Here is a 25,036-nt window from a genome sequence, read left to right as displayed (position 1 = left end):
AAAAAGTTTAATTATTTATATCGTAAAGTGGCGTCAGGGAAAACCCGTGTCTTATTTCGTGAATCTGAGTCTTCTATCGGGTAAACGTTCCTCTTTAATAAAATCTATAACGTGTTAGAACGATACAGCAATTTTAGTTATTCCGTAGAGTATTACGACAACAGTCTTAGACCATTTGCATGATGATCAGGATCGCATGGTCAAGCAGAGAAGTAAGTGTCACAGTGTAAAAGAAAAATAGTATCGGTGCATGACGTAGGGATGATGTACGGTGGTAAAGCGAAAGCTGAAGGACATTCGAATAAAAAGAAATAATAAAAAGAAAATAGTTATCGGTTATACAATGTGAACAAAATTACGTACGTGTTTAGAGCAACGACGTTGCCTACTACAGTTGTACGGTAACGAGCCTTTAGAATTTAAAGCCTGGATATTACTCTCGCGATGCTCGTCGATTATACGATGGACATTTTTCTAATAGTTTACAGTAAAAATATTCCTACGTCCAATAGATTGAATTTCAAGTTGAAAAATAATATTAGAAAAGACTGAAAACTTCACGATTCCTAGGATTACGTGTAACATTGCGTCTGCGGTGCCAGAAAATTGATCCACGGATTGGTCTCAAAGGAAAGTTATTTATAAGTCAAAGAGTATCGTATTGCATCGTTCTTTCTTTATTCGAAGCACTCGGGAACGTTCGCTGTAAACATTTCCATTGTATCGCGATCAACGAAGAATGATTCGTTTCGTAACTATAATCGCATTTTCATCCATAATGGACAAGACGAAACAAAGCGAAAGGAAAGTTGTACGTTCTCAATTACTCCTATACGGAACAAAGATCAGAAGTTACAAGTTATAGTCATAAGGGGCGACTTAATTGAAAATTACCAAGACACTTGACATCACGCGTTGCTCGAGAGCCAAGTTACGCGGATGTTTATATCGTCTGGGAGTCCCAGAGCAGCAGTTAAGGGTTAATATCGAGAGCGCAGCGATGGTAAACGTTATAATAATACAAAGTTCCGATATTCTCTAACTCTAACCATTCTACAAATTTCTACTTTAAACGGTATCGTGATCTGGTCCTGGTTTAACCAATTGGCTGTTTTCCACGAGTATACTCGTCACGAAGTGATGGCAGTATTTTACGTTACGACGAGCCCCGTCAGTACTAAATTGAAAAATAAAACAATCGTTTCGTAACAACTTAATTCTATATTATAACAGCCACCCGTACTCCGTGTTCGACGAGTATACTCGCCATCGCTTACTGTTCGCGACACACTTTTAGGTACACGCTTTTCAAAGAGGTCGCAACGGCTAACTGCTAAACTTTTTTATTCTGACATTGAAATTTAACAAGAATAAATCAATATCAGCGGCAATTTCAGTTCTATCCTTGGCACGTAAATACAATATAATTTACCTTTAACGAAAATGAATGCAATTATTCGTAATTATTCGCGATACTATTTACTTATATATTTTCCTATGTTGTCTTACGTATCTGTTATTTGTAATAGATGAGATCGAACGAGAAATATTAGAGGATCAGCAGCAGGGTTAATCTATCAGTGTAAAAATATGCGCAAACTTCCACGATCCAGTTATAACACGCGATATAATTCGCTATTTGCTTAGCTCGCTTCGCCAACTGCCAGCCTCGCTAGCTTTGTCCATGAGGATCTATTAAGATTATCATTTTAATTACACGTTGGTCGATCGAACGGCCAACGAGAAACGCGGCCGACAATTTTGATTAAATAGCCGCTAGCGTTACCGAGAACACGGCTCGTGTAAAACAATTTCGCCAGACAATTTTAGTTATCGGATTTGTTCGGCGAGACGCGCAAACAAACCGGCTTTCACCTCGTCAAAGGCTACGTTTCACGCGAAACTCGCGCCAGTTACAGCGTTAACTTCCTTTATAGTATTCATGGTGAAATCGCCAATTCATTTCCACCGTCTAACGAGAAAGACGAAACGGACGTATTCTCGGCGAACGCTTCCCTTTCGCGTCTCTGCCGTTCTTCGAATCGCTCTGCTTCAACTCAGTACAACCAGCCAGCTCTCTCGTTCGACAGCTGACAAATTGCCTGCGTAACTTGTTTGCCGCGACCGCGAGAACTATGTTTTAAGTCGAATGATCGTCAGATGTTACGAACAATTGGAAATTATCTTCATTTCCCATATCGCTGGCCGATGCTCACGATCTGTTCAGTTTGGAAAACATGGAACAGCTCGCTGGACGATTAGTTTGAATTTTACGGAATCGCGTTTGAGGTGGAATATGCCGAGATCGTAGAATCGTTGATGTTCGACTGCTCCCACGAATACTCTGGTGTCTGTACGTTTTATCAGTCGAACCTAACATTTCTCAGTGACGGATAAGTTTCTTTTTAAAAAATCTACACATTCTTTTCTCTGTTCGAATAGAATAGAATAGAATTCCGATAAATAAGAATTTGGTATGAAACTAACAACGTTCCAGTCGTACAGAAAGAAAATACAATTTAATTAAAAACGTGGGAGGTGGTGTAAAAATCGGCGATAGAATTCATCAAGAGTACGTGACGTTGGAATAGCTACAGTCACGGATGTTAGAAAATGGAAACGTGATATTGAGAATTATGTAAAGCACGTGGATTGCTCGAATGATGGGTTAACTGTGGGGAAACCTTAAATACACTGATGTAATGGGATGGTTTCGTTGTGATAAAGACGATAATAACGACGACTTTATACAAATGGAAACAGCCAGCTAAAACGATAATGGAGAGGCACTTTCCCATGCCGAAGCACCCTTGCCACTCGAAAAAGGGGCTTCGATCGTATAAAATTCACCGCGCAAAAGCTCCCAGGTACAGAGAAAATGTAATTTTACGCAGTTATTTCTACCGAAAGAATCGTGTGACGTGGTGCTTAAAAAGATATGGAATGTATAAATATTCAAAAAATCAATTTTATAAAATTAAATCTATCGATCCATCAATAGGATTAAAAGAAAGGAATACATCCGAAATGTACACAAAATTGAAGGAAAGGAAGATTTGTATAAAAATTGTAATAATACGATGCAGCAATTTCACGATACCATTTAATTAACGTGGGTGTATATTTTTTTGAGAGCATCCTCTGTATATCAGAAATATATTACGAAATAGAAATATGTTATTACTGGTTTTCCGATGAGAATCCGAAGTGTATCAAAAATTTAATCGGCGTAGATATTTATCGACGCAACAGTTGCAATTTCACAGATACAAATATCTTGCGAGTTCTCTCATCGTCGTAATTTGTATCTCCTTTATATACATCGTCTGTCTGAATATTCTTTCTAATATTCTAATTAGACTGTAGATTTTGATGCAAATTCATATTTTTGAGAATATGATTGAAAAGAAAAAAAAAAAAAAAAGAGAAGTAAAGAGTATTTTGTATATTTTATATTTTCTTTCGTATCACGTGCATTTTGTACAATTTTATTGAAATTGGATTACAAGAGCCAAGCAAATCGAACATCAAACGGACTACGCGTCGTGTGTTACTTTATAGGAAAATCACGACAATGTCTGTAACATTCGTAGTATTTTACGATCCTATCTACGATAGCAATTAAAAGTTCATCAAACAGATGATTAGATCACGTACGAGCCATTTGAAAGTCAAATTGTTCCATTTTCCGAAAATTTATTCTTTCTAACTCTTTAAGAGTATTACATCGTGGCTTATTAACATACTAAATAATAATTGACTGTTCGAATAGTTTGATGATTTTGGAAAGTACGTGTCCCTGATAAATATAACTTCTATGCACACTTCCAAATCCGTTTGAAATTTCACCGATACGATCAAGTTAGGCGTGTCTCGCTACAGTGCTGCAATGATCATTTCGAAATGCTTCGTATATCATATACGCAAAAAGTTTCCAGCAACGTTGAAACAGCTTCGCGAGCCACGTGTAATTTATTTATAAAAGATTTTTGCAACTGTCGAGACATCTTGGTATCTGTTAATAATCGTTGAGATATCATTGCAATCAAGTAATTGCACTGTATCATACGCGATAACGAAGTTACTCGATTATTCGAATGGTATGTACTGGGATTAGTTTCGATGGATGTTTGAACGATGACGGAATATTTGGCCAGCATAAGCACTGATCCCTTCCATATCGATCGCGTTTATCGATATTTGATAAAGAGGTCGTTTGCAAATTACATTTACCGTCTACTGTTGCTCACGAAATTATTCCAACTCTGATACGTGCTTCTTTATAAATATATCGCGTGTGTACGTGTATGTTACATATTATATTACATATCGTATATTACATATTATATTGTATTTTAAGTAACAAGATATTTAGTGCGAGTGTATATTTCGCAGAGATTCCAAAAGTGATTAAACAGTCAATTATCCATCACATCGATGCATCTCAATGTTCAATGGGACAGTATTTAGCGTCTATAACATGTTGAAGATAGCTCTTTATGGTGTATCTCGTGGAGGAAATTAATTTCACGAAATTAATTAAACAGTCAATTATCTGTTGTACCGATACGTCTCGATATTCAATGGAATAATTTTTGATATTTATTGTACGCTCAAAATACCTATCTATACTATGTACTATTTTTCCCCCCAAATATTCGCCACAACTATTTTCTGTCTTTTACATTTGCACTTTCAGGATGATTTCAAATTCTACCAATGTGATCGGGATAGTCGTGTTTCGTTACAAAACGAACAAAATCCCGAAAAGTCTCGTGTAACGGGCTATAGGAGGCGTTGGTGCAGAAAACAGAATAACTTTTCAAAAATTGAGTCAAACAATTTGTTTCCTTCCTTTTTTCTTTTTTTTTTTTTTTTTTTTTTTTTTTACGAGTTAGAAGAATTGGAAAGATTAACAATAGGTGACGTGTAAAGAAATGTTGAAAGAAGTACAATTAGTCGGAATAGCGAAGAAGAAAGTGAAGGTAGCTTTTTACAACTTTTCTAGCTGGACCTGTAACGAAGATTTAAATAACACATTTCGAAGATTTCCTCTAACTCGTCGAGCAAAATTCAAATGGTTCGGTCCACAGTTGCAGACGAGTTATTTCGTTCGAATGAACGTACGAAACGAAAGATGTTTTTACGGCGAGTGTCGGACTATTTTAGCTTTCGAGGCATTGTAAGTTGAATTTTAGTTGCGGTGTCGACAAATCATTGATTCAGTGACAGTGAATTTTCTTTTTCCTGGATGTGATGCGAATGCGCAGAAACTTTGACGTCAAACGTTCCCGCTGAACGAACAGGACCTTCCGGCTGCCATGGATATTGATTTTCCCTGGGCTTCAAGGTTTCTGGAGCAGCTGTACCCATCCAGCGCAGACTCCGGCTATTCTCAATATGGCTGTCTATTGTACCCAAATCCGCTCGTTTTGCGTTGCAACGCGCTCGCCGCCATACACCAGCATGCGATCAATGCGCCAAGGACATCAGCCGATCGCAATTTAAACAGCCGAATTTATTTTCGAATGTGACGCGCTAGACGTTATCAACATGGCCGATACATGTACCGCTGTCACGTGCTTCCTGATCGTCGCGTCTATCTCCATGGTCGTAAGCATCAATGGTAAGCCTCGCATTTCACTCGCTTGGTCGGGCTGCTTAAACCTTCGCCTCTTTAATTCGACGCGTTTCTCACACGTTTCGCCACGAATCAAATTACATTTTTCTGAAATTAGAAATTCGCCGATACGCGTTGTCCATCTTCGGTATTTGCGAGAGAAGAAAACGATTCTTGCGCCTTATTCGTTACGCCGATTTTCACGTCGATACGATCGGAATACCAAAGTTGATCGACTCGACAATGTATTGATCAGTTAGCCGTTGCGACTAATGCGACTAAAATGCGTTAGAAAGGACAGAACGACTACTTTGTTCACGCTGTATTATAGCTTTTTCATAATAATTATTTATATCTCTTCATTTGTTCGTTTTACCTGGTCCTGGCTTCCAAATGTTCGAAACGTCTTCAAATTTACGAATATATTTTAGTTTTCGCTGAAATTGCAGTTTAAACAGCGAAAACTGCTTTTTACGCGTGACGAGTATACTCGTCAAGAGTAGGTAACTGGTTAAGACGGAAGATAATTTGCCAGGATAGACAATGGCGGTATTTCGTTTTTTTAGAATTTTTAATTTGAGGAATTTTTCTTTCAACAAAGAACGTTTCTGTAATGGAAAATGGAAGTTTCTGTTTCTTCCCATTTTTCTCTTTCTTTCTCGAGGTTCCTTTCAGTTACATGGCCCTATTTGTTTTACGAGCAAGTTGCGTTTTAGGAACGTGTTTCGTTGAGGGAGTTTTCACTAGATGTCTGAAGGAACGATGTTTCGTCTATTTATAGCGAAGATCTTCCTCTACGTATAAACTGCATATAGAGGAAAGTGCACCTGTTGAAGCCTTCACTCGTAGGTGTTAGCCATTTGTGTTACGAATCGTGTAAACAACGATCATCGTACACGGTGCATTTAATTCACTTTTCTTCCGTGATAAGCTTCGCGATGAATTCTCATTTCGAGGCTACCTTTTTCATTTACCGTCTTGCCTATGTTTCCTATGCATAAAATAAATAATTCATACTGAATACATCTATTTCTATTTTCTCTTTTTCTTTAGATAAGAAGAAGATTACAATCAACTTTCACAGAGAATTTTTAACATTAGATCGTCCCAAAAGTGTCTTTTATCTTATAAGGAAATAATAGATGTACAACATTTTTTGTTTTAAATTATTTTATTGAATTACGTTTAATCCATCTTATTCTATTGGAACCAGATGTGAAATAAAACAGTATAATTTTTAACTTCATGAAATATACATAGAATATTTCGTGGATATCGAATCTGCAGTCTTGCGTAGATCCAATTGTCGTATAGATGCAAACGTAGTCGTATACCGTCTGTTTAGTCTTCGGAGATGATCCAATCTGTTAAGAAGCTGAAACTCTAGAGGATTGGTACGATTGGTCAAACTTGCGTGGAAGCGTTTTTCCGAACTTGGAAATATTTTTCATAACTGTAGGTATTTTTAAGTACCCGTGTATGATTTCGTTGATTACCTGTCAATGGATAAGGAATACGTTTGCTGCTCTCGGAATACGTTTAATTGAAATAAATCGAAATAAATTTTTCGTAATTTCCAGATACGTTTACGATATTTTGCTTGCCAAGTCTTACCGTCGGACGTATCGCAAGAACAGCAGGAAAATTTGGCGCTATTCGACGGAAAAGCTAAACATCCGAAGAATTCCGTTGTAAATAAGAAACCTAAACCGATGTTTCACCTTATTAGACGATTTCCTCGATGATATCCCTGTCCGCAATCTTCCTAGCAATCTTGTCGACGAACGCGACGAAATTTCATCCTACGCATATCGCCGATATGTCTGTTAAATGTCAAGACTAATATCTATTTATTTTTACAAAAATGTACAAAAATCTGACGTTAATGAAAGCACGACACATTTGTTTGAAAAATGAAAGAAAGGAAGAAGTAGAAGGAAGTAATTTCTAAGAAATCAAAGAGAGAAAGATGCGAAGCATTAAAAAGTAGACAACGATTTGCCCAACGTCTTACGTCCGATTCCTACGTCGATTTTAATAATCTTTAGAAATCTAGGATAAATCACGATTTCTATTAATTAATACGTATTTGTCGGTTGATTGTGTCCGATGATCAGGCCAACTGTTAACTACGGAACATCGAACTCACGCAGCGTCGGAACGAGCAAACGATTTATGGTGTCATCAGTGTGATACAATGGAAGACGGAGAGAGATGCGCCAATCTGACCGGAAACTTCACCACTTTCGGGCACAAGTGCACTGGTGACAAAAGGACCTGTATGGTAATGACAAATGATAACAGCGATTCGAACGCTTGTTGATTATACACAGGTCACGCACGTGTTTCAGCAGATGTTTGATATTTTGCTTTGATCGCGTGCTTTTAAAGCAAACAGAATATAGCAAACAGCTAGCTAAAAGCGATATTAGTTATCGTCAACACGAGAGCGAGAGAAGGCTGTTCAAGATAGAGACACAGTTTCATTTCGTTCATAACGCGATTTTAGTGTTTGGAAATGTTCAATATAGTCGATCAATTCAGTTTCATAATAATTACGTACTTTATTGAAATTGTTTCCGCTTTATAGGAACATATGTACATGGTGTACACATTTGAGGGAATATGCAAATGCAATTTTTTATTTGTTCTTCTTATTTATTGGTATTCAACAATGATATTGGATATGATATAATTGTACAGTTTGTACATACACGGCAAAAATTTTACGAAATCCGTAATCGATATTAACCGACCGAATTAACAATGAACGAACCGTATTCTCTGGAAATGATGCGAGATATTCTGGAAAATTGATATTCCCTCGACTAAAAATATGTTACGTTCACACTCACTCGTGTTCGTTACAAGTTCCAATGTGAAATGTCATACAGAGTGAAACAAGGAATTGTTGCAAATATTAATTTAATTTTAGTATCAAGAATCATTCTACGTACATGTAGAATTCTTTCTCATCTTTTCTTTTCAGTCTTCTTTTTTCTCTTTTCGCTCGATACTATCAAGTTCGTGGTTTAATGCTGCCCAAAATGAGCTCGTACTCGGACAAAATTAAAAGAAATACTATATTTTAGCGTACGAGTGTCTCTTGCGATCCGCTAGGACATGTCATATAACGAACATCGTGAAAGTTTAAAATCTGCAAATATTCCTTTCACGTTTGCTTCTTTCTCTTCAGGTAAAGCGGTTTTCTTACACTACCAGCACCGAAGATTCAATGTCTAGTCCACAAACTTGGTCGGTGGAGAGAAAGTGTACTAACAAATGCGACTCCGGATGTATAGTGGTCGGTGAACGAACAAAACTCTCCGCTTGCACCACTTGCTGCGAGAAATCGTTTTGCAATATCGGTACCGGTGCTGCGAACGATCTGACGATAAGAGGGATCGATCTGTTTCTAGCTTTAGTATTACAAATTACATTAACAATTATCATGTATCCGTCCTGACATTGCAGACGAAGTAACACACGATCGTGAATCATTTTCAGTCGCCGATGAGAATAATTGGTTCCATTAACGCGTTTATACGTACATTGTAACATACACTGTAATATTACACAACAACACGATACATAAGATTTGTCGCATTACCAATGAAAATGCTGTTTTCATTTTGTAAATGTGTACATGGAGTTTCATTCCTTATGTGTTTCATAATAATATTACGATGAATATTGATTAATAAGTGAATAAAATTACGACGATATCGATAATACGAAGCTCAGAAATAAGAAAATAATAATGATGTTCTCGTTCTACTGTCGATAAATCAAAGAACAATCGATAATATAAAAAGGGGATGTTCTTAAGAATACGATGCTCATAATTATAATAATTGCAAATACAATCAAATCTACGAGAATGAGATTTAAAACACTGCTAAGTTATTACTCGATCGTTCAACGAACCAATGTAATTTAAATTGTAAATTTTAGAAAAATTGTTATAGCGATACACTACCAATAAATTGTATAAAGTAACAAACTTTTCTAAAAAAAAAAAAAAAAAAAAAAACTCATTAAAACTCTCGATATAGTAATAAATACTTTTTATCGATTTCCATTTTTCCATTATCCTCTACTTAATTCCGAGGGATGTCAATGAGAAACATATTAGGTTGTTCCAAAAGTCTCTGTCTGTTTTATAAGAAAATAATAGATGCACAACATTTTTTCTTTTATATTATTTTATTGAATTTTGTATGATCCGTTTTCTACTAATAGAACAAAATGGATCATAATGTAAAACAAAAAATGATGTGCATCTGTCACTTCCTTATAAAAGGAAAGAAATTTTTGGGAAAACCCAATAGAATGGGAATTTTCTCGTGGACACATAACATTAGAAAATTGTACACAACTTTTATTTAAATTCCTTCGTACGATCTCTGTACAATATTCTTTTATTAATTATACCTTAATTTTCTTTTTATTTTACTTTAATTTTTAAGTATCCTCCGATTGGTTTCCAATTATTTTGATTATTTTGCAGGAAGCCAACAATTTTAACGATCGGCATATTTTTCGATACTCGTGAACAAGAGTGTACAACCTGGACGTTTATACACACCCACATTTCTCTCAAACGCACAAACATCCGCATTCCGTTTATAATACTAAAATTTCGCTGGAAACAGGGAAACGCGAGATCGGGTATCTACTAAATCGCTTAAACTATATAGTTTATACCAGCGCGTTTACAGCTGTAACCAATTAACGTAATTACACTGCCTAAATGAAAGCATTCAGTTTATACTCGTGCATTCTGTTCTTTCAACAGCATCCTGGAAATCTGCGTATTATCATTTTCGTAGAAATCGAGAGAGCTTAGGTTGAATGTAGATCCGACATCGTCAAACGGAAAATTACAAAGTTCTTGAATTCCTGGAAGTTTTTAACGGGATATAGGGTTTTGTTCCAATGGAAAACGCATATTCGTTTCTAGGAATCGGTTTTAATTAAATTTCCACATCCGTGAACAAAGGGATATGATTTATCGTGCGATAGCATATAATGAAAACTAAGGCAAAGAATGGAATTTTTTTATTTTTCGCAGAAAACGCGAGACGACATCGCCTTGTTAAGAGGAAATAAAACCATTCCAGGAAAGAATAACGATCGTCGTTAAGCGTAATGTAATTTCTTTCTGAAGAGTCATACTAATCTATCGCCCACGCGTAATGCCTCGATGCTAAGCATCTCTCATTTTGCATCTCGTTCGTTGCCATTCATCTCGTCGTGTAAAACGCAAATAAAATGAAAAGAAATAATTTTTATTCCAAGAAGCAATTATTCAAACAACAATTTATCAACGGATAAGAAAATCAGAAATGTCCCTTTTAATATTTTTAAAATTAATATTAAAACCATCTTTCTCTTCTTTTTTACACTCTTACTTATCTGAAATTCTTTATCTCCTAATTTCGATAAACCATTTTACAAAACGTAGGCTATTGTCCGTTTTACGTTTAACTGTTATGAAATTTTGCAGTCCATTTACGCATAATCTTGCGAGTAAAGTACATTTTGCCAAAAGTAATCGAGCGTCTGTCTACTTTTGAACAATACTGTACCCAACAGCTACTTACAGTGGCTACAAAAAGTATTTCTGTATTATTTCTACTATTGTGTTTATCCCAGCGTGTTAATCAATTATATTAATTGAAAGCATATTAATTGTCCTCTGTCTGCAAAAGCCTTACCGACATTTACACGCTGGATCGTTTAGGATCATGCAATATCTGTTTACGTTCTCGTGTTTTAAAAAGTGTGCTCAAAAATTCTTGAATACTCTTGCAAGTTGCTAGAATATCTTCCAATAATTTTCATATCGATACATGTGAATCTTTTTAAGCGAAGCGGAATCTAAGCAAAAATATGAAGAAAGTGGAAAATCATTTAAAGTCACTGGTCGAAAACCACCCACTATGCAGATGGACAGATAAATTTCGCGTCACTTGATAGTACTATCGTATGACTACGAACTATTGACACTAGTTGAAAGCGAAATGTAACGGCTGATGAAAAGAAATTGGAAAAGATAGAGATACGTAAGTATTAGCATTAGGTTGGCATAAAAGTTTCTTTCGTTTTGTGAGGAAATAATAAATGTACATTTTTTCTATCATATTATTGTATTGAATTATGTATGATCTATTTTGTAGTAATAGAATCCATTTTATTTTATTCATACAGAATTCAATAATAATAACATTATATTTCCTTATAAAACTAAAGAAACTTTTGGGACAACCTAACGCATATAAATACCTTTTCACAGCCACTGTATAAGATTATAAAAGATACTGATATACAAGATATTGTTAGCTGTAGCTGCACACCCACCACGCACTGAGCATCGCAAATATCGAAAGCCCTGAAGAAAATTTGAAGAAGAAATGCTGTAATTTTATAAAACTGAATTCTAATCGACGAGACGAGTAAACGTGTGACAGATATCGTAGAATAGAAAATAAAAAAAAGTGTGTAATAGGCAAAAAAAGAAATGTTTAATATAAATTTTACTTAGAATTCATACACGTAAGTAGATATGACTTTTCTGCCAGTCACTGTGCATTATCTCACATAATTTATCTCTCGTACTTATTCTTTCATCCAGGCAAAGGAAGCTGTCGGAACAGATTTAATTCCCGTTCATTAGATTCGTCGCCTTACTGAATACGATATTCTCGAGTTCGCGGTTCAAGGGAAAGCGAAGAATTCTGGTGGGGTCGAGAGCAACGTTCAAGATGAAATCCTCGGCCCTTGTTAAATCGTCTCGGTCGGGGTCGAACAATGCGTTCGCCAGCATCCTCGTTTCTCGGTGATTGCACATAAAGCTGCCATTATTAGAACTTCAGTGGGCGGTAAGCGCTGGTGCTTTTTCCAGTCTCGCGTTCGCGCTTACTCTTACGCACAATTCGCCGCTGCACTCGCGTGCGTTTCCAGCCGCGTTCATCCGTCCATGTGGCTTCCAGTCGTAGCACGAAGCTCGTTCGTCGCGTTTACTCCACTTTTTTCATCGAAAAATTTTATCCGGAATATCACGTTCGACTCGACGACCGATTAATTATCGTATTTTACTTTCACCGATGGTGCATCATTTTCATGGGAAACGTTTAAATTTCCACGTGGTGCCACGTGGTGGAAAAATTGGCCACCAGTTGCTGCACGACGCTCCTTCGTCGCGTCTACTCTACTTTTTCGTCGAAACCTTCTGTCCGGGGGTATCGCTATCGACCCGAAATCCGATCGATCGTCTTATCCTTCCGTCCTTTTCGCGAAAGTCGTTCGAATTTCTGTGACGCGCGCGTGGAAAACACTGGCGCGAATCTTCGAGTTAGTGAGAATCTTTGGCTCGAATTTGATGATTCGTTCGCGTGGGAATCGCACGGCGAGGCGTGCGATTGTCGCGATCGCTCTTATCGCTCGCTCCACTTACGTTCCGCTTCGTTCTACCGACTACTAGTTTGCTGCATTCCCGGTTACTTTACTGGTGGTGAATCGTTAATCGACGCGAGTTACCGCCGACGAGCTTGTTACGATACGCAAGTACAGTGGAAAAAGGAGTTTAGCGAAACAGTTTCGTAAAGCTAAACGATTGGACGAATCGAAAGGAATTGGAAGTCGTTCTAAGAATTCTGTTCGAAGACAGCTTTGAGAAGGCGAACGGCGATTGAAAAAAGAAGAAATTGAAAGACGTCGAAGGAAATCGAGAAACGTTCGAATTCAACGAGGCAGTTTCCTACGCCTAGAGACGATGATCGAAGGAAATTGAGAAAGATTCGTCTGTATTTTAAGATTCTGTATCAATTTGGTATAAATAGGTCGAGCAAATATTCACGGTTAATCTTTTCGATAAAGCACTACCTACAAAACCACTGCATTCTATGATTTCATTTCATCTCTGGCGTACCGTAGAATCGTTCCCTTCTCCATTATACGATCGATTAAACAACACCCTGTGTATTAAAACCAACGATTCACCTTCGTATTACTTCCGCGCGAGCTACGTGATAAAGCGCGAGGCATTGAAAATGTTAGATCGCGAGAGTATCGTCGCATCCGCGTCTATATGACACGGCGTTTCGAACGCGTTACGAACCGGCGAAATGAAATGAGAATATCGGGTCTGCGAACTAGCTGCTTTCATCGCGATAACTACGTCTGCGAGTGAACGAGCATGCCTGGCGAGTTTTGGGTAGCCAGAAAATCCTATTGAAATTTCGATCAAAGCGCGCAAGACATGACGCGATCGAAACTTCCCAGTTTTCTCCTCGCCACGTGGATGCTCGGCACGATCGCTACTAAATCGCGAATGAGCGACTTTCTGCAAAGCTTGCAGGACTACGAGATCGTTTACCCTCGAGTGATCCCGAATGAGAGCGCGCGGAACAGAAGATCGACCCACGAAGACCGAGAAACTTGGCGCGAGTATCTCCACCAAGAGCCGGTGTTCCTCGAGATCAGTAACTGGACCGTAAGGACCATGGCCAACGATCGATTGATACTGTCGTCGAATTTCACCGTGAATTGGGTGCGCCGGGGTAAAACCAAGTCCGAGCGACGTAACGCCAAGGCGAACTGCGATCTTCGACAAGGCAGCTTGGAAGGAGACGCGAGTTCCTTCGTCGTCGTGACGTTATGCGAAGAAGAAGTGTACGCCTTGATGTTGATCGGGCAGAGATCGTTCTTCGTTCAGCCGCTGACGAATGGCCAGCATGTGATGTTTCAGCCGAAAAACGAAAAGTGGTGGTCGATCAGGAATAATTCGAGCTTCGTGTCTGTGAATCCGGAAAATCCTGCAGGTGAGAAGGATCGTTATCGCGATGGCTTTTCATCTTTCGTTAGACGGTTGGATGTAGGTGATTGGTTGATCGATTTACCGACTTCCTTGCCAATTATGTTATAAGCTTCTTACTTTGCGATCCGCCGTTAATTGCTTCTTCTATTCTAAAAATGACTCTGATCGTGATACTGTAAGAACTGATAGCGTCGATATGATAATACCATACATAGAGTATGAGAGTAATCGTAGTACAAACGAATATATATATATTCGGTTTAATAAATTTAATTTAATAAATTTAAACCGTCAAACAGAGAGGGCTTAATCTGCAGGCAAAAAGAAGAAAAAGAAATAATCATTTAGAAAGCGAACGACCATTAGCTAATTCCAATTTGAAAATATCGCCAAAGTCAAAGTCATTTTGAACAAATGTTTCCTGTACGCGTTACCGTTTGGCCTGGACGAACTTCTCGGACGTTGATGTCCGTACATTTATATATATATATGCATTTCTGATAATCATTTTCAACTCGCACAGAGAAGAAACATCACTGAGGCTACCGTGAATTAAATTCGCGAATCAAGTAACAGGATAGATACGATTCATACGAAGCTTTGCGTCGTTATTCGAGGTAGGAAAAGCTTTAGCAGTGATATCGAGAAAAGCGAAACTACGAAATCATCGCCGTCGTCGAGACAGAAATTGCTGCGAATATCGCGGAAAGCAGAGCGACGGTAAAGAGTATTACAGGAAAAAGTTGTTCGGAATATTAGCCTTGGCAAACATATTTCAAAGCCGTTGAATATGGCGAGATTGTCCGCTTTGTAAATATTTACCGAAAAACATGTCGTACGAAGCTGGGCAATAAACGCGTTTTTCCACAGTTACAAACAAGTATCGTACGTATGAAACAAGTAACGACGAATTTTCCATTCCACGGCACGCGACAATTGACCGTATTATCAGCGTTTCGTCAGACTTTCAAGAACTGCGTTTTCTTTTCTGTATTTATGATTTCGCAACTGTAAAACGGAAGGTTTATTCTGGAGATGCGAGTTCGCGTGAACAACTAGCGCAACGAGTAAAAACACGCGGTTTTTGGAACTCGATCGAATTGGTGGCAACTGTGTGTACGAGATCGTATTAATCTCATCGTTGATCGATGTCAGGCTTCTATCCGAGCACACGGACAACGTTCTCCAACGACCAATCAAAGATACTAGATAATTATTTTGCATTGTATCATTATTGTAGCTATTAACGACACGGGCTTGTTGTCGCATGATAAAAAGCATGCAACTGCGCTGACACGATAATACAGCGAACCTTTGCATGCTGCGATGGAAAACGCGTCGCTACCTGCTTCGTACGAACGATACTCGTTTGGAATTCTGTAAAGAAACGTCCGTTGACGAACATTATATAAAATTCTTCCTTCTTCTTCTTCTTCTTGTCTGTAAATCAACTCCTTACAATTTGGCGGTTTAAATTTGGCACACCCCGTATATACAGGATGCAACCGAACAACGTCTGAAAGCGAGAACAACGCGAATCCTTGTGGAAAAATGAAGAAAAAGTATAGGATAAAACGTTCTCATTTTCGACTTGGAGAATCGAGTCTGAAAATTTATCAAGTATACTCGAACTGTATCTGAATATCGGTTCGAATAATAAATTTATTTAATTGTATAATTAATTTATTACAAAGGAAATACAATCTGGATGTGAATATCAAATGGAAACAAATTTTGCTAAGTTGAAAATCGATCGTATCGTAATTTCCACGACTCGTTGTTTACGGATTAAAAATCTGTTTTACGAATACGAGGACCTATATATCTACTATTATTAATCAATTTTTATGAAAAATTTCGTACGATGCGCGGATAAATTCTAATTTGATAAATTGTTGGAAACGTGGAAAATTGAATGCAATAAAATTACGTAGCACGGTTTACACGGTTGCAACTTTATGACCCATTTAGGTCGAGTAGCAATGAAATTTATTGCATATATCGGAAATTCAAGGCACGTAATTGGCAGTTTATAAACAAATTATTTGTTCTCTTAATTAAATTGCCCGCGTCGAAAGCTGTGAAACGTTTTTGTATCGAAATCGAAGAATCCAACATCGCGATCCTATGGATCGAAGAATGCGACGTAAATGTTCGAAGTATGGTTGAGAAACGATAGAAAATTCCAAGTGTTACGCTGTATTTCTCGTTCGATTTAAATCGAAATTTTAATGAGGAACAGCGCCGATTGATATTTAAAAGTGAAAGTGACGGTTAAGAGCAACGAAGAGCAGGTTTTGTTAAAAGCAATTGGTCTGTTTACCTCGCTGTTTAAACGGCTTTGTTTGACGTTACTTTGATCAATTTCCATTGACACTTTTATAGATAGCATGCTTTTTTACGGATGGAAAGCCGTCTGATGGAAATTTGTCTGAAATGTCCGTCGTAAAATTGCATTTTCGCGGGCAACAGAAAACAATGGAATTTTGTACAAAAGCGCAATACTTTAATTAGCGCAAAATTCCATTTTCCCCGCTGGGAAATTGAATTTTCTATTAAAGCGTGATACGTTTAATCAGCGGTGGCGTAAATTCAACAAACTAACAACTGGAATATTGACTTGTCACAATTTTGTGACATCGTATATGTCGTTGATACGTTCCAGTCTGGTCGTATTTACAATTTCAGAAATTTTGCAACTATTTTTTCATTTTATCCGTAACGAGAATAGCGAAGATAAGACAGGCAAACGTGGTAAAACGTTGATAATTCGGTTACAGGGAAATCGAATAAATTTGAAGTTGAAGAAAGTAAGAGAAAGTCGAAACGAAGCAAACGCGATTCCTTAAGCCACGATGTTCAGGGATTTTATAATCTTTCCGGTGACGTCTTCGACGTGGAATACCCAGAAGCTGAGAAATTGATTCTGTACGATGAAAAAGACGATGTCTCCACAGAATACAACGATACAATAGTGGAAGAATTATCGATCGACGTAAATCCCGAGGAAATTGGATACTTCTCTGGTCCTAAATGGCAAAGGAACAGATTATCAAGTAAGTCAAATATTTTTCCAAATGCCATTCTTGTACGATCGTTGCTTTTCTACTTGCCACGTACAATATAGCGGTTAATAAATTAACGAATCATCGAATATTACTGAAAGAAAGAAATTGTACTGATATTCCAATCTATCGTGTACAAAAGTAATAATAACAGCATGTAATATAAGAATAGCTCATCTTCAGCCTTAAAAGGAACTCGGTTTACAATTATTCTCCCTATTGCGTTCCACTCTCGCTTGATCTTCTACACGTTCATTTATATTTCGCTGTTTTTAATTTATTTCATTATCCCCTGTCTATTACACATATGTATATTGTCCATTGCACGAATATTTATCTATCTTGCCTAATTTAATGTAAAAAAATAGAAAAATAGAAAAATTTGCTGGAGGAATACGTTTACCAAAATTTGTCAAGAATTTTAAAGAAATTTGCAGGATGAAATTCACGGTGATACCGAATTGATATTTTTGAAATTATACTTTTGAAATAATTATTTATATCATAATAATTATTCCACGAATACTTGCTCGTAGATATTAATTTATGCTTTTAATAACCATGCGTTTAAGCTATCAAGTCGAGTCGAGTAGACTTTCTAATTTCGTGGAAGATAAGTCGATTTCTAAGATAAGTCATTTCTAGAGAAAAGACCAGCTGCTAAGGATTCGCCGCCACGATGGCTAGAGCTTGGAATAGCTGCTGATTACTCCGTGGTAGATTTTCATGGAATTCGAGTACAGCAATATATCTTGGCTCTTTTAAACATCGTAAGTAATACCAAACGAAATTCTGTTATTATACTTAGATATAGAATACCTCCTTCTACATATGTACGCAAGCAACCGGGAAACCGTAATGGAATTTTGTAATCGATTAATTTCAGCCATTCGGTAATTGGTTTTCCAATGCTGTTGAGATTAATAACGTACATTTCCTAAGATAAATATAACGAATAAAATTAATTTTTTAAGAAAATTATATAAGATACGATGTATTTACGAGAGTTTTGAATAATAATTTATTTGTAAGGCTGTAATACTGTTTTAACGCCTGTTACATTTTCGTACGTATTTTAATTCTAGGTCAGTGCAATTTACATGGATCCATCGCTCGAATCCAACATGATTCTAGTGATCGTACGAATGATTTTATACGCGGAAAAACGAGACGGTATGGTAAGCGATTTCCATTAAATTAAATCATTTAAGTGTCAATTATTTTATTTTCTACTTATCTGTACAGTGTATGGTATATAAATTATATAGGTCAAAATATCTGCGCACGACGTTTTAGATCGATAAAATGCAACGAGTTCCATTTTGTTAAATTGGACAACCGTGAACGATCCCTTGGAAACAAATTTCCAAACAAACAATCTTCACGAATCATTGACAAACCTCGCATTTATCGTGTATCCGAAATATCTGTATAATCGACTATTAAACCTTTTTCATCTCTTAAGAATCTTAATTTAATGTTATAGACCTATGATAATACCATTGATATACGACACTTGCGATTCCTTTTACTTTTCTTTTTCTGCTATTCTTCTCTGCCGTTGAATCAACATTTCAACATTTTTCAGAAAGATTAAAATACTAACAACGTTACAAGTTACATTTGATTACAATCAACAACACGATTACTTGCACATATATTTATTATCATTGACGAATATTTATATATAGTATATAATGCATGATGTAATAATAAATATAATATATTCGTAATATTTGCTAGCTTTTATTAAGAAAATATTAAACGTTGTCGTAGGTCCGCCGTGGCGATGCCAGACGATCTCTCGAGAACGTGAACAAATGGAACAGAAAGATGCTGTCCTCGAAGGACGTAAATCACGATGTTGCTGTATGGTTGACGCGGTTAGATATAGGAGGTCCTTCCGGTTACGCACCTGTGTCAGGAGTATGCGATCCCGCGAGATCGTGCGCGTTAAATCGAGACGAAGGCTTGACCAGCGCCTTTATCATCGCTCACGAAGTAGCACACATGTGAGTGTCCCACATGTTGGGATATCGTTGGCAAACTGAAATATTTATAACTGGCCTGGGTATTTACGCAGAGACCGTGTGCTATTTATTTATGCAAATACGCACTTTTACGAGAATAATTTGAAAAATGAAATCTCCATAGGAGAACTTATTATCTTTACCGAATATCACAACGAGTACTGTACTTTGAATCTGCCATAGATTTTTGCGTATTATGTGCGTTCTTGCGGCTTTGCGATTCCTATCTATTTGTAACATAAATCTCTTCTAGATCCTCTTGTTTCGTTCCTCGCTTTTGTCTCCAAAAAATGACGTTTGCTTTTTGAGACAAAAGCGATACTGCGTTTATATTTATATTTAACATTAGCGCGTTCTTATTGCCATTATACTTATTCGCTACACGGAGGATGTAGAAAAATTGTAGTAAAATCACAGTATAGAGGAATTCTACGCTTCTGGATCGACGGAGATTTAAAAAAGTGGGACGCAAAGTTGACCTTGACCCTGTTTCTCAGCGTCAAATTTCTTTTTATCGCATCGTACGGTACTCGTCGCGAGTGTTGACTTTGCAAAGGAAACCGTGGCTCGCAACTCGTCCGTCCTCATAGAAAATAATATTACAAGGTTGCATTAGCTGTCGCATAGATGCCACAAACAATATGCTGGTATTTCTCGCATTCAAATAGAAAGTAAATAGCGCGATACTAATGACGAAACGGGAAATTAAAGGAACCAAAGAGAAAGGAGCATCTAACTTTGTAATCTGGAAATATTAGAAAATCGCTTACCGTATGAAAAGACTTTTCCAGAGCGAGGAGGTTTCCATGTTACTAGTTTTTCTTCTTTCTTTTTTCTTTTGCCAATGAACGCGCGCGCAGAGAACGTACGAAGGTGAACAACGTTTCTTCCGAACAGAATCGCGTTTCTTTGCGCGTTGGTCGATGTAACTCGCGTTGTTCCACCTAAGAAACGTACAAGGTTGATCGTGCGAAAAAGAAAGAAGCGATCGAAAGTGCTTGACAACGAGATAACGAGGACAACGAATGCTTCGTGACGGTTTTTTTGCACAAAACTACCAAGAGAGCCGCTCCTGCGTAATCTCCTACAAACGCCAACAAGATTATTTCTTTGTCCGCTTCGACAACGACACAAACGTGTTTCCCGTAGTCTAGGTCTGACTCACGACGGAGACGAAACGACCGGAAACGCGTGCAAGGAAGAGGGATCTCGAGGAAGCGTGATGGCACCGATGGTCGCTGCCACGTTCCATCATTTTTATTGGTCCCCTTGCTCGAAAAAGGAGTTCCATCGTAGAGTGAGGTAAGGATGCTCGTTCTACACAAGAATATCCTTCTTAGAATTACATACTCCTAAAATAGGTACTTGCAGACGGTGGTCCTGTTTGTCGAATAAGCCGAAGCACGATGGCCTCTCCCAACTGAGAGACACCATTCGCGAGACGTTTACGATGGACGAGCAGTGTCGCATGGAATTCGGCGAAGGGTACGTTTCATACGCAAATTATCGTTGCTCGGTCTTTCGATAACGAGTTTTCCATCGAATTCAGTTACGAGCACTGCAAGACCTTCGACGTGGCGGAACCGTGTTCTCGTCTGTGGTGCGGTAACAGTAACGTGTCTGAAACATGCAAGACTAAGAAGGGACCGCCTCTGGAGGGTACATTATGCGGTGACTCGAAGGTAAAGCGACAGCAGGTAGTTTAACTTGGTTACTAATAATTAAACCGCGGAGTTTTACGTTTATACGTTTTATATTTATATAAAATATAATTATAATATATAATATTATACATATAATATTATATAATATTTTATATTAATATTATATAATAATTATATAATATTATAATTATATAATATTTATATAAAAAAGATTCGCAGACGAGAAGATGCACAGGATGCCGAAATGGCAATAAATAATAACGGAACAATTGTTTATCTAGAGCCCACTTTTTAAGTCGTATTCATGGAGATACGAATTTGCGTAGATATCTACAGTCTACTGATGAACGATAAGTATAACGAAAACGAAATGAACGATTAGCACGGTTTAATCAACGCGTTTATAACTGCCTTCGTTGCACTTCTCACTGCGGACGCGTTAAAGAGTTATCTCGCAAGGAAACAATTTTTTTAATTAATTACGATAATTAGTAGCGAATAAATAGCATACGTACCATAGTAGACACGATTAGTATGTTATCATGTATCAATACACGTTATATACAGTACAGTATAAATATTTCAGTGGTGTATAAACGGTCGATGTCAGTCGACGAATAGAAAGAGCTTCGATTTCGGTATAATACTAAATAAACCGAGAGACGGAGGTTGGAGCGCTTGGAGCGGCTGGGAGAAATGTTCGAGGACTTGCGGAGTAGGAGTACAGTGTCGAACGCGAAAATGCAATAAACCTTTGTTAGTATTTGGATTACCTAATAGATTTTTGCGTATTATGTGCGTTCTTGCGGCTTTGCGATTCCTATCTATTTGTAACATAAATCTCTTCTAGATCCTCTTGTTTCCAAATTATTTATTATTATATATGTCGAATTGTCGTTTGGATTTCGAGCGCGAGACAATTCTTCGTTAGCATTTGCCATCATGATGTTCAATAAAGGTTGTATTTTCATAAAATTATATTTCTTTACAAAGTTTGATAAATAATTAGTTTAACGGTTAACTAAGATAACAAACAATAAGTAAACAAATGCTTTAAATAATATTCTTGGGTTCTGTAACGAATCCACGGTCAACGGGAAACTTTCTGTACGTTTTAATATATTTTTGATAGCACACTGACACGTTCACTCAGGCACAGGGTTTCTCTAAGACTGACTCCAAGACGATGACAGTAAACTCTCCAAGGAGATTGCAAAATAAATGACAGATACAGTTACATATATCAAATACATATCGATCGGGAATATCAACAAATTCCCAAGCGCCGTAACTAGGCAGTTCCACATAAACCAGCATTGCTCCTGATCAAGACTTGATTGTTTATACAGCGTATCCCTTAACACTGGAACCTCCTTTGTAAAACATTTCGTTTATCCCGTGACGGTGGCTACGTTCGGCGACCAGTTATGTCACCCCGAGCCCAAGTATTGAGAAATCTTCCAAAAGAAAGGCTCGATGTCTCTACATCTCCGACATATATATATATATTTCCAAATTAGTCTCAATTTTTACCGGTGTAATCATGATAGACACGTCTCGTTACATTGAAGTGAAGTGAAGAAAAACACTAACACACATAATATATATTCGCAAAAATCTTCTATCTAATATTTTCGTCAACTACTGTATACACATTTATTAGATATTTGTGTGAGATTAAAATCGACAGATACGATAAAAGAATATTGTAGAGGTATAGCAATAAGAAAGTACAAGGAAAGTATAGCTCGTTAATTTGAATTACACCAGATTGTCAGTCATCTATTAGGTCGTGTTAATCTCTGAATAAATTCTTAAATAAATAAGTGTTAATAAAGATAAAGATAAAGAAGTGTTAATTAAACTAGAGACACTTAACATTTATTAGCATTTGTTCTTCCCCATTACTTCTTGAATAGGTCCTTTAGGGAAGAACAGAGAGACGGTTCGCTGGATTCCGTCTGATTCCGATTTTGATTCTTGGTATTTGAAAACCAATTTGTCACTTTGCCTGACATTGGTTTGTTCGGAGATACCGAGGGCTTTCCGCTCGACCCGGAAGCCCCCGTATCGTTTCCCTTTTGCGCCGTTAACATCTTCTCATTGCGCTACCAAATACCTACGGACAAAATTGTTCTTATAAATTTATGAATATTATGTGTTTACGTATTTGAATGAAAATTTTTATGAAACGAGATTTCGCGTTAAAATACGTAATAGTTACTACGATAATTTACATGTTCTTTTTACCAAGATGAAAATGTATATGTAAATTTACTTGATGTATATGTAAATAGAAATATTTATATGTAATATTTATATGCTTGTATTTAAAATATTTTCATGCTTAAAGAATAAAGGTCATAATGTTATAAATATTTAAATCCTTGCACCTCTCCTTTATCGCGTAAGAAAGAGAAACTAAAAGTTTCACTCCAGAGAATGAGCTTCGTTCTAAAACAAATCAAATAACATATATTTCAGTATTTAACTGTTATTTAATATTCCTAATATTCCTAATAATATTTAATATTCCTATATTATTAATATAGATGAGAAGTCGATAAGATAGTTTACAATCATTAAGTACAGTATCGCAGATCCACCATCAGAGGTCAGTAATATTAAAATAAAATTCATGTTGGATTAAAAGTGTGGTTAAGTTGGGGCTAACCCCAAATTTGCAAATTTTGACCTAAGTCAAAAAGTGGCCATTTTTGCACCTCCTCGCGAACGAAAAATTCTTGTGCGACGTTTAAGAGAATTTATCAAAAAAAAAAAAAAAAAAAAAAAAAAACAAAGATTTATTAGCATTTATACGAAATGTGACATGGAAGTTGAAAAAGATGAGTGTAGAGATGAAAAAATTAAGCAGAGGTCAAACTTACGCGCTTCACTTGATCTTCATTTTCTTTAAATTTTGATCCAGCTGATAAATCAGTAATTAAACCAAGGGAACTAAGTTTGAAATCAAGCGAATCTGAAATACTATCAGACTGTTGCTACGTGAGAACAATAGCCATCTTGTACTTCGTATTTGCTCGATTCCAAACTCTAATCGATATACCAACAGAATTTACCAGCAAAATAATTATTCAGAGATTCTGTCGGTAAAACAATTGAAGTTTAAAATCGAACGAATCCGAATTACTGCGAGATCGTTGGTGGCTATTGTTCTCGTAGCAACAAACTGATGGTACTTCAGATTCGTTTGATTTCAAACTACAATTGATTTATCAATAGAGTTGTCGAAGAATTATTTTGTCGATATCGGTGTAGAACAATAGCCAACAACGATCTCGCTGTACTTCATATTTCCTCTATTACAAACGTCGATTCATTTACCAGCAGAGCATCTGAAGAATTATTTCACATGGATCATGTAGAAAAAAAACGAACACGAAAATGGAACTGTAATAACATTTTTTGTTCCTTGTTGAGAGCCGTTCTTAAACATTTTGCAGGAATTTTCCCTTCGCAAGAAGATCGACAAATAACCACTTTTGATGCTCTGTTTTCATCCCATATGAATTTTATCATTAATATTACCGATTGATAATAATGTCACTGCGATATTGTCCGCAATGATTGCAAATTATCTTCTCCACGTTTCACCTATATCGATAATACAGAATATCAAACAACAATTATTTAATTTCACGTTGTGGTTGACTTTATTAATTTTTACGATAAATTGCATTCTCTGGAAGAGATTTTACGATTTACGATTTTCTTTTTCATTCCTCCTTTCACCTACGATGGCTCTTAAACAAGAAACGATATCGTAACGAGAAATACAACTTACCTGAGCGTCCACTTTGTTGTCCCATAGTGTT

The 25,036-nt window shown here is 36.9% G+C and overlaps 3 protein-coding genes and 2 long non-coding RNA genes across 11 annotated transcripts; 4 read left to right on the top strand and 1 right to left on the bottom strand.

Annotated features, from left to right (window-relative positions):
- Positions 1 to 4,945: 4,945 nt before the first annotated feature.
- Positions 4,946 to 9,623, top strand: LOC126928242 (uncharacterized). 2 transcript variants are annotated; one of them, XM_050744073.1, is made up of 4 exons: positions 4,946 to 5,182; positions 5,271 to 5,626; positions 7,738 to 7,904; positions 8,817 to 9,623. In XM_050744073.1, exons 2-4 carry the CDS (start codon positions 5,554 to 5,556, stop codon positions 9,084 to 9,086), a joined length of 510 nt encoding a protein of 169 aa, XP_050600030.1. In that variant the 5' UTR covers positions 4,946 to 5,182; positions 5,271 to 5,553; the 3' UTR covers positions 9,087 to 9,623. The 2 variants fall into 2 exon arrangements, with proteins under 2 accessions (XP_050600030.1, XP_050600029.1); XM_050744072.1 differs by having other exon boundaries at positions 4,946 to 5,626.
- On the top strand, positions 5,658 to 7,590 carry LOC126928243 (uncharacterized). The gene is made up of 2 exons (XR_007716470.1): positions 5,658 to 7,075; positions 7,201 to 7,590. It is a non-coding gene; the product is annotated as an uncharacterized LOC126928243 (long non-coding RNA).
- A 363-nt stretch (positions 9,624 to 9,986) lies between the features above and the next one.
- LOC126928241 (uncharacterized) lies at positions 9,987 to 12,178 on the bottom strand. The gene is made up of 2 exons (XR_007716469.1): positions 11,341 to 12,178; positions 9,987 to 11,231 (listed from the first exon to the last, which is right to left on the bottom strand). It is a non-coding gene; the product is annotated as an uncharacterized LOC126928241 (long non-coding RNA).
- Positions 12,179 to 13,975: 1,797 nt separating this feature from the next.
- LOC126928238 (A disintegrin and metalloproteinase with thrombospondin motifs 3-like) lies at positions 13,976 to 23,576 on the top strand. 4 transcript variants are annotated; one of them, XM_050744064.1, is made up of 6 exons: positions 13,976 to 14,445; positions 17,222 to 17,497; positions 18,152 to 18,276; positions 18,592 to 18,684; positions 19,283 to 19,797; positions 22,672 to 23,576. In XM_050744064.1, exons 1-5 carry the CDS (start codon positions 14,127 to 14,129, stop codon positions 19,520 to 19,522), a joined length of 1,053 nt encoding a protein of 350 aa, XP_050600021.1. In that variant the 5' UTR covers positions 13,976 to 14,126; the 3' UTR covers positions 19,523 to 19,797; positions 22,672 to 23,576. The 4 variants fall into 4 exon arrangements, with proteins under 4 accessions (XP_050600021.1, XP_050600022.1, XP_050600023.1 ...); XM_050744065.1 differs by lacking the exon at positions 18,592 to 18,684 and having other exon boundaries at positions 13,983 to 14,445; XM_050744066.1 differs by lacking the exons at positions 19,283 to 19,797; positions 22,672 to 23,576 and adding an exon at positions 18,803 to 18,883 and having other exon boundaries at positions 13,983 to 14,445.
- Positions 19,835 to 21,865, top strand: LOC126928240 (A disintegrin and metalloproteinase with thrombospondin motifs 14-like). 3 transcript variants are annotated; one of them, XM_050744068.1, is made up of 4 exons: positions 19,835 to 20,838; positions 20,908 to 21,021; positions 21,086 to 21,233; positions 21,412 to 21,865. In XM_050744068.1, exons 1-4 carry the CDS (start codon positions 20,759 to 20,761, stop codon positions 21,493 to 21,495), a joined length of 426 nt encoding a protein of 141 aa, XP_050600025.1. In that variant the 5' UTR covers positions 19,835 to 20,758; the 3' UTR covers positions 21,496 to 21,865. The 3 variants fall into 3 exon arrangements, with proteins under 3 accessions (XP_050600025.1, XP_050600026.1, XP_050600027.1); XM_050744069.1 differs by having other exon boundaries at positions 19,837 to 20,838; positions 21,086 to 21,218; XM_050744070.1 differs by having other exon boundaries at positions 19,839 to 20,838; positions 21,086 to 21,218; positions 21,420 to 21,865.
- Positions 23,577 to 25,036: the final 1,460 nt, after the last annotated feature.

Source organism: Bombus affinis, unplaced genomic scaffold, assembly GCF_024516045.1.
Source record: "Bombus affinis isolate iyBomAffi1 unplaced genomic scaffold, iyBomAffi1.2 ctg00000724.1, whole genome shotgun sequence".
In the NCBI taxonomy this organism is placed as follows: domain Eukaryota; kingdom Metazoa; phylum Arthropoda; class Insecta; order Hymenoptera; family Apidae; genus Bombus; species Bombus affinis.
The sequence above is the reverse complement of the archived record's forward strand: the minus strand, read 5'-3'. Positions and strand labels throughout refer to the sequence as shown.

Excerpts from the sequence above, each read along its gene's own strand:
- LOC126928242 (XM_050744073.1), top strand. The coding sequence starts at position 5,554 with ATGGCCGATACATGTACCGCTGTCACGTGCTTCCTGATCGTCGCGTCT. Across the intron at positions 5,627-7,737 it reads CATGGTCGTAAGCATCAATG|GCCAACTGTTAACTACGGAA; the intron begins GTAAGCCTCGCA and ends TCCGATGATCAG. Across the intron at positions 7,905-8,816 it reads GTGACAAAAGGACCTGTATG|GTAAAGCGGTTTTCTTACAC; the intron begins GTAATGACAAAT and ends CTTTCTCTTCAG.
- LOC126928238 (XM_050744064.1), top strand. The coding sequence starts at position 14,127 with ATGGCCAACGATCGATTGATACTGTCGTCGAATTTCACCGTGAATTGG. Across the intron at positions 17,498-18,151 it reads GCAAAGGAACAGATTATCAA|AGAAAAGACCAGCTGCTAAG; the intron begins GTAAGTCAAATA and ends AGTCATTTCTAG. Across the intron at positions 18,277-18,591 it reads TCTTGGCTCTTTTAAACATC|GTCAGTGCAATTTACATGGA; the intron begins GTAAGTAATACC and ends TTTTAATTCTAG.
- LOC126928240 (XM_050744068.1), top strand. The coding sequence starts at position 20,759 with ATGGCACCGATGGTCGCTGCCACGTTCCATCATTTTTATTGGTCCCCT. Across the intron at positions 20,839-20,907 it reads GAGTTCCATCGTAGAGTGAG|ACGGTGGTCCTGTTTGTCGA; the intron begins GTAAGGATGCTC and ends AGGTACTTGCAG. Across the intron at positions 21,022-21,085 it reads CGCATGGAATTCGGCGAAGG|TTACGAGCACTGCAAGACCT; the intron begins GTACGTTTCATA and ends CATCGAATTCAG.